General features: G+C 35.7%; 1 protein-coding gene across 1 annotated transcript; it reads right to left on the reverse strand.

The window, feature by feature from the left end:
• Positions 1-1,065: 1,065 nt before the first annotated feature.
• Positions 1,066-3,253, reverse strand: LOC122041022 (putative pumilio homolog 8, chloroplastic). The gene is made up of 5 exons (XM_042600554.1): positions 2,355-3,253; positions 1,867-2,029; positions 1,594-1,757; positions 1,257-1,515; positions 1,066-1,170 (listed from the first exon to the last, which is right to left on the reverse strand). Exons 1-5 carry the CDS (start codon positions 3,251-3,253, stop codon positions 1,066-1,068), a joined length of 1,590 nt encoding a protein of 529 aa, XP_042456488.1.
• Between the last annotated feature and the right edge of the window lie 5,315 nt (positions 3,254-8,568).

Here is an 8,568-nt window from a genome sequence, read left to right on the forward strand (position 1 = left end):
CTTGTTTAAAAAAACGAAAACAAAATTTTAAAATATACATAATTCATCCCTTCTACACATGAAATTGATCCTACATTAAATTTTATACCATTTATACTAAAACTATTTAGTATATCAATTGTCCACCAAAATTATTTAGTATTTTGTTATTTCGATATAACTAAAATACTAAAAATATTAAATCTCATATAATATCAAAAATTGCTATATGATATTATATCATACCGAAATTTTTAGTATATGGTTAATATGTTTTGTTAGAGCGTCAGCAATACAATTTTCAGGAAATACTAATTCAATCCTCAATTGGGCATATGCCCCATGGCGGAAAAAATCATGAAGGTCAGCTGCCATATTCTAGTGTTTTTGGATTTATTCGATAAACGAATTAAAGAAGACTGTCCACCGCTGAGATTTATTGGTTTGTAAGGGTTTGGATGAGAGAAAAAAAATAGTAAAACAAGTAATATGAGGATTAGAATTTGAATTTCAAACAGATTAATATTTTAAAAGTCAACTTAAACTTGTCACGGAGAACAAACACATACAAATTATCCAAAAGAAAACATACAAAACCATTATATATAAACTGTTTTTAAATTTATCTTCGATTATATTGATTAAATTATAGATGGTATATATTGTACCGTACCAAAATTTTAATATATCATATTTTTAAAAAGTTAAATTTTATACCATTTATACTAAACTTGTTTAGTATATCAAATATACCATTAATATCAATATATCTAATAATAAATATGGTAAGTACAATTTAATAATTTTTCAATATTTTCACAGGATAAAAATGATTAAGAACATAGCCACATCATAGACAAGTTACAAGAAACAAAATTATATATAAAATGATAAAAAAAATCATGATTAATTCAAAGCACTTAAACAGACAATTTACATTAGAAGAAATCGAAATGTCTATGTATTTCTACCATTCATTCAACACATAAGAAACTAATTTCATTTTGCAATTAAAGATGCAACAACAATAAGAATTAAGAACCTAACAACAATGTCCCTAGAGCCTTCGATCCGCACACACTCGCATTAATGCTTTCCGAGAACGATAGAGAAGATCCTTTTACAGTGTGGGTGGTTTCGAAGCGCAATGTGAGGCAGAATTGCAGCTTCAAGTTCAGCTCGGAGATATCCCTAAGAAAGTGAAGACAAAGTTTAGAAATTCTCCTGGAAGAAAGTTGTTAGACAATTGAAGGAGGAATCATATGTTTTGCTGAAACCTGTGTGTGGTTAAGCGCGGCTTTGATGACATAATTTGCATATTGATCTTGGAGTAGCTCTTCAAACCGCGGCACCGATAGCAATTCCTGTACAATTCCGGCCTGGCCTTCTTCTTCAAAGCACTCCAAGCATTTCTCCACCACATTACTGCTAAACTTCTGCGTCGACAGTGTTATGTAATATCCTGAAAATTGCGATACCAGTCGTGAATTTACGATGGGTGATCTTTTCTTCAGGACGTACTGAATCGCATAATTGCTGCACCAAAACAGAATGGCAAGGCTTGAGAGCCGTAATTATGTAAAAGAAACAAAATTGAATGCTAAAAACATTTACCCAAAGGGATCTAGTGCAAGGGAGAAGGCATGATCAACTATTTGCATGGTAATATTTACTCTGTGTGCTCCACCGGAGTGTTCTAGACAGCGTTGCAAAAGGCAACATCCATGTTGATGCATCGCCATTAGAACACAATGTCTAGCCGTAGCACTGAAAATAAACTGCAAAAAAATATATGCATATAAACAACTCAGATTGAAAAATAAAATAAAACAAAAGTTAATAGATCACAAGCAACAAGATGACATAGAAAGTAAGAACATAAAGCACCTCTTTGTATGCAGGTGGAAGGCATGTCAACAAACTATGGATCACACGGTTGCCGTTTGAATCTTTAGCAAGCTCGAGAAAGACTGATTCGAAAGCAGTGATCACCAACTGAATTTGCGCGACGGTCTTGACCGTCTCGATTAACTTCTGCACCACTCTTGTCCTGAAATCACCAAACAACAGCTATGTATTCGCAAACAGGTACGGTGCAAAGCTGAACAATAAGAATTATCGATACTGAATTTATGGATGGAATCAAATATGCATTATTTAAAAAAGTACTTCGTTATTAGGAAACAATCGATATATTTCTAATGTTGAATCAGGATCAACTAGGACAGAAATAAAGCATTGGGTAGAACTCTTCTTTGATGTCAAGATAATTGCTATGAATTGTCATCGACTCCCCGGAAAGGATAGAAGAGGGGACTTATTATTGGGCATACAATGCAATACATATGATCATTAGGAAGTGGTATTAGCATTACCCATGAGGATGCAAGGAGACCTTGAACAGCTGCCTCCGATCGGCAGACAGTGTCAAGAGGAAGTTCAATCTGTGTTCTTCGGTGCAGACGTCGAGCAATGTCTGCAGGAGTTGATGCGCGACAGGGTTCCTCATAAGCTCGGGGACATGGTTGATGACCCCGCCGAAGATGACGTGCACAATACGAGAGTTTCCGGCGGTGATCATCTGCAGCAGGATCTGGCATCCCTGCCGGTCCTTGGCGGTGCAGTAAATGCACCTCCTTGCGGCCTCCGAATTGGGATTCATGGGGATAATCGTCGACAGGAGGAGTTCTTGGTTACAGAGGTGCAGTGCGTGGGAAGTACGAATCTGTTTGCCTCGGCCCAGGCGCCAAAGTGGATCGTGTCCTAGGGATAGAGAGCGCGGATTGAGGGTGAAATCGGCGGCGGCGGCGACGGCATTGGGCGGATTCGAGAAACCCAAAACCCTACTTCGATCGGCCGATTGCGGTGGCCCGGGGAAATCGAAAGGTGGACCTCGGCGATCGATGCTCGCGCCGCCGTTACCAAGGGGGAAGGGTTCAAAAAGCTCACCTCGGTGGGGATTTCCCAATGACGACGACGACGACGACGACGACCATTGCGGCGAAATTAACGGTGCTGGCTCCGGCGCCGAAGTTGCCCGAGTCAGCCTCTGCTCGGGACGTCGATCCCCGATGACGCTGGAATTGCCGCGTGCGCCGCCGATGTTCATGGTGGTCATCTGCTCGATGAGGGAGTCCTCTCCCCAGAGCTGCCAGTCGGCCGCGGGCTGCGGGACGTAAGGCAGCGACGACGGCAGCGCATCACCGCCGCGGTGGATGCGGCTGACAGGGTCGGCGCCGGAAGATGAAGAACTCGTCCGCTGATCGTTCTCCATGGAAAAAATCTAAAATCTCGCAGCATGTTTCCAATTCTTGGATTTCATATTTATAGTTTCGATTTGATTTTTTTTAACAAAAATAAATAAATCAATCTTTATTTGACCTGGTCAATATATATTTTTTAACTAATTTAGAATTTGTAAAATACAAAGAATAATTCAATTTTTCTTAATAAATAAAATATACAAGGAAATAAACTAATTTTAAATTTTTAAACATATAATCAAAAGTTAAAATATCATCTCTTTTTTATTTTTGGACAAAGATAAAGATAATACCTCTAAATTATTTGAGGATGGCTTTAGTAGAGATAAAGATGACGCTATTAAAATTATTAATTTTTTTTAAAAAAATATTCATTTTGTTTTTTAAAATTTATAAAAAATAATTAAAAGTGGTCATATTAAGAGTAAAATATAAAAATAACAAATATTATCTTTAAATATCTCTAAAAAAAATAAAAAAATCTAGCTCGCATATGAAACCTTCCCTATGAAGTTTTCATTCAAAAATTTACATACTAAAGGGCTTCGTATCTCACCAAATGTCAGTGAATAAATTAATTTATAAAATCTAATTTATTATTGTAAAATTATTAAACTCTGAATATTTTTGTAATATATTAATTCTTAAGTACTTTAAATTAACCCTTTAATGTCACATGATGAGTTAGTTATCCATGTTTAGGTCTTGATTATGATATCGAGTGCTAGAGAGGTGAATATCGTTTATTTGAAAAATATAATTTCTTCCTCTTACGGAGCTAAATACATAGATTAAATATCATGAATATGTAAATAATATATATAGTACAAACACTAACAAGAGTGATTTAAATAGTTTGAACTTTAGGTCTTACTTTACGATATAGCGATTTATTAGGCCAATCGAACTACGAAATTTTAATGCTAAAGAGATTCTTTAAAAGAGGTAAAAAAACACTTTAGACAAAATATCTTCTTACAAATGTGAAATAAAATCCAAAGGTTTTAGCTAAAATAAGATCATTTATTCAAATAGCCACCAAAATGAATACTCAACTCATAGGATCCGTCCCGTCGATAGAGGAGGTGAATCTTAATTTGTTGCTTTCTTTTTATTTCATCGTGTATTTATTTTATCAAAGTTAGTATATAACGAAATATATGAATAAAATAATAAGATAGAATACGTGATATTTATTTGGTTCCCCACCCTTTAGGGTCAGTACATTTAAGGTCTAATCACGGGAGGTGTCCGTCCACTAGTAATCTCCTTTTCGAAAATTTCTAGAGATGAAGAAATTTGTCTTATAGTTTAGAGTACAACCACAAATAAGATATAAAAAATAAGTGCAACTTGTAAACAGAAAATACAAACAAATTATTATGGTTGATATGAAAGTCTTGAGCACAGCACACACTTCCTGGAGCTTCCTCGATTGTAGAGCTTTGTAGCATGTTCGTCTAAGCGCAGAGATAAAGAGTGTAGGATCAGAAAGATGCTAGAGGGGGGAGAATAGCGATCGTCAAAAATCGATAGTGAATTAATAACATGTACAACAGAAGAATAAAAGAAGAAACGGAAATAGAGAAGCCAAGCACAAACACAAGTTGGTTTTACTTGGTTCAGAGTCTTCGACGACTTTTATTCCAAGGCCCGCACTCGACGAATGCTTTCATTGGGCAATCCACTATCAGCTCGTAAATATATTACAGGAATTGGTTACAAGAACTAAAAAGAATAATGCTACCAATACAAAAGGGAAATCTGACAGACTATTCATTTTTCGAACTTCGAAGCAGCCTTTCAGTGTTGTCGGAACCTTTTCGGAGCAGCATGCAAGAGAGAAACTTGTAGTAGTTGTTATTTCAAAGCTCTTGGTCAAAGACCTTTAAATAGGTCCATTCCGAGAGCCTAGAACCCTTCCGGGCGCCTGAACCACGTGACTCGGCTAATCGACGAGTCGCACTCCTATAAGTCTACATGACCTATTAGGCTTACCTTTTGCTTGGAGGTCCCTCCTCCAAGTCTACTACCTAAAGGTCAATCACTTAGGATCAAACCGTACTCCTATAAGTCTACCATACCTACTATGCTTCATGCTTGGAGTTCACTCCTCCAAGACTTTTCATTACCTAGGGTTACCTTCCCCTAGGGTTTTTCACTGCCTAGTTTCACTCACTAGGACTTTTACCACCTAGCTTTACTCACTAGGACCTAGCTTCACTCACAAGAACTTTCATTGTCTGGCTTCAATCATAAGAACTTCTACCACCTAGTTTCACTCACTAGGGCTTCTATTGTCTAGCTTCACTCATCAGGACTTCCCCTTATCTAATCTCCAATTAGGACTTTTTCTTACTAGTCATTTAATCATGACTATACTTCTCTCTTCCAAACATCAAGTCCTGTTTGGATCAATCCATAGTCAAACTGATCAGATTTAGGTACATTGTCAAATATCAAAACTTAAGAAGTTGATTGCACCAAAAATCTCCCCCCTTTTGATGTTTGATAATTTTCTTAAGTTAGATATTTGGTCTTTAGGGGTTTATACCAAAGTTGGGAGTCAAAATATTTTTAACTTAAGGTCACTAAAATTGTTGGTGCAGGAAGCACTAGATGATCAAACCCAAGTTTTTATAATGACAAAAGATTCAAAGTTAAGGGTTATTGTGGTTCTAATAAGTCTGACTAAGTGTGCAGAAAAGTCCTAAGTGAGTTTATGCAAGGTAAAAGTCCTAGTAAATAGTAGGCAGGTGGAAAGCCTTGGTTGCGGCTAGGTAAGGAAGTCTTGGTCTGGGAGACTGGGCAGAAATCTTAGCAAGTTGAGGACATCGGCGAAAAATCCTACTGGTCGAGGACAGTAGGTGAAAGTCCTGGAGGTCATTAACACCAAGTGGAAGGTTGGACGGGTCAAGGATCGAACATCCAATGGAAAGTCATGAAGTCTCGGATGTTAAGCAAAAGTCCAAGCAGTCCAGAGAACTACTTTAACATCAAGTAAACTTTCCTGAGAGTATGTGAGGACATAAACAATAGGTGTCAGTTTGAACTAGGGTTTTACAGAAATGCAAAAGTCAGAACCGAACCGAGACTGTCAAATTCATTCAAAATAATATATTTTACTTATTGTGCTAGCTCTGTGGTGTCGGAAATCGAAGCTGGAAGATTAGCTAGAAAATGGGCTTCTAGGCGCCCAGACCTTAACCACAAGGAACACATCCTATGTGTCTTAGGCGTTGATCCAAATTAAAAGAATATTAACTAAATTATTTTTTAAATATTTCCTAAACAAATTTTTTTAAAGAAAGTATTTTCAAAAATTTTCAAAAGTATTTTCAAAAGTTTTCAAAAAATATTTGAGAAGCATGAGTTTTAAACTTTTTCAAAAAGATTTTTTAAACTATTTCAAAGAATTTTGAAAAGTATATTTGTCATCTTTTAGTTAAAACTCCCCCTCAATCTGATATATCCTTAAGAAATCTTATTAACCACAAGGAGAACTACTTATATGTCTAGGAGTTGATCCAAATCAAAAGATCAGTTAAAATATATTTTTCAAAACATAAATTTTTACAATAATTTTTTAAAAGATTTTCAAGTGTGTTTAAAGATTTTTTAAATTTTTTTTCAAAAATATTTTTAAGAAAATATTTCTTGATTTTCCAAGGATATAAAGAGAATTATATTTTAAAAAAACAAAAAACCTTTTTAAGCATTTTTTTGAATTTTCAAAAATCCTTATTAACCAAAAGGGAATCTACTTAAGTGTCTAGGGGTTGGGTTTTAGTGTTGACCTTGGAATGTAGACTTTTAAGTACTAGTCAATAATCAATATTTTTCAAGTATATAGATTTTTCAAAATTTATATATATAAATATACCCAATCAAGTATGAAATTTATTAAAATATTATTATGTTAAATCACTATTTAAAAAATAATCTATAGAAAATTATCTATGGATTTTTAAAACCTTTTTGAAAGTATTTTTTCAATTTAATAATTCTTGTCATCTCACTCATTCTAAATGTTTCAGCACAATCAATTAAAGTAACGTTATGAGTTTCACCTATTCTAAGTGTTTCAGCACAATCAATCAGGGCAACCTTATATATTTCAACCATTCTAAGTGTTTTAGCACAATCAATCAGGATAACCTTATCGGTTTTGTGGGATATTTTTTTAGTTTTATCTGATTTAAAATTTAAGTTTAAATCTAAGAATTTATTTGTTTTGTGTTAGATTTAGGTTTAACAGTTAGTCAATTAAATGCATATTTAAAAAATTAGCTTTCAAGCAGTGGCGAGGCATGAAGATCTTCTTGGGTATCAAAGCAACGATCACTTTCTAAGATAAAGCCTTTTAATAAAATCATCATTTAATCAACTTGCTAAGAAATCCTAGTCTAACAAGTCTAGGATGTGGCGACGTATTTTCTGTTAATTCCACTTTGCTAAGTAGACCAAGAGGGGTATGTCTTACCCCACTTGACTCCCTAGACTAATTTTTCCTAACGTACTATTATCTCGCCCATCCTGGTACTAGGTTGGACAAGTATCAATCAAACCTAAGTCCTTAACCATTCTAAATTAAGTATGAACAAAATAATAGTATGAATGATGATATGAGTTATGATAGGTTGGCCTATCGAATAAAGTAGAAGTCATAGTCGAGAAAGATAGGAGAGGTCTATAGCTGGATAAATGTATGATTAATAGGACAATGAGCGACCAAATAAAAGGCTTTCTGTAAGCGCTCGGTCAGGGCGAGGCACGACCGAGAGTAAATGTACTTAGCTTTATATAGCTTTTAGTATATTACCGGTCGAGTAAAGATCGAGCGAGCACCAATGTTCTTATATACGCTCGGTCGGATGAAGCCCGACCTAGCGTAAAAACACTTAGGCTTATATAGCTTTTAGTATATTACTGGTCGAGTGAAAGTCGAGCGAGCACCAATGTGCTTATATGCGCTCTGCCGGATGAACCCTGACCGAGCGTAAAGGTAGATAGTCTTATACAGCTTTTAGTATATTACCGGTCGAGTGGAGGTCGAGCGAGTACTAATGTGCTTATATGCGCTCGGCCAAATGAATCCTGACTGAGCGTAAAGGTACTTAGTCTTATACGGCTTTTAGTATATTATCGGTCGAATGGAGGTCGAGTGAGCACCAATGTACTTATATACACTTGGTCGAACGAAGTCTGACCGATCATAAAGGTACTTAGTATTATACAACTTTTAGTATATTACCGATAAAGTAGAGGTCGAGCGAGCACCAATGTTCTTATATGCGCTCGGCCGGACGAATCCCCACCGAGCGTA

The sequence above is a fragment of the Zingiber officinale genome, chromosome 1B (genome assembly GCF_018446385.1).
Source record: "Zingiber officinale cultivar Zhangliang chromosome 1B, Zo_v1.1, whole genome shotgun sequence".
NCBI classification, from domain to species: Eukaryota; Viridiplantae; Streptophyta; class Magnoliopsida; order Zingiberales; family Zingiberaceae; genus Zingiber; species Zingiber officinale.

Coding starts and splice junctions, on each gene's coding strand:
- LOC122041022 (XM_042600554.1), bottom strand. CDS start 3,253: ATGGAGAACGATCAGCGGACGAGTTCTTCATCTTCCGGCGCCGACCCT. Junction 2,030..2,354: donor GTCTCCTTGCATCCTCATGG/GTAATGCTAATA, acceptor TGGTGATTTCAG/GACAAGAGTGGTGCAGAAGT. Junction 1,516..1,593: donor CTTGCACTAGATCCCTTTGG/GTAAATGTTTTT, acceptor GTTTTGGTGCAG/CAATTATGCGATTCAGTACG.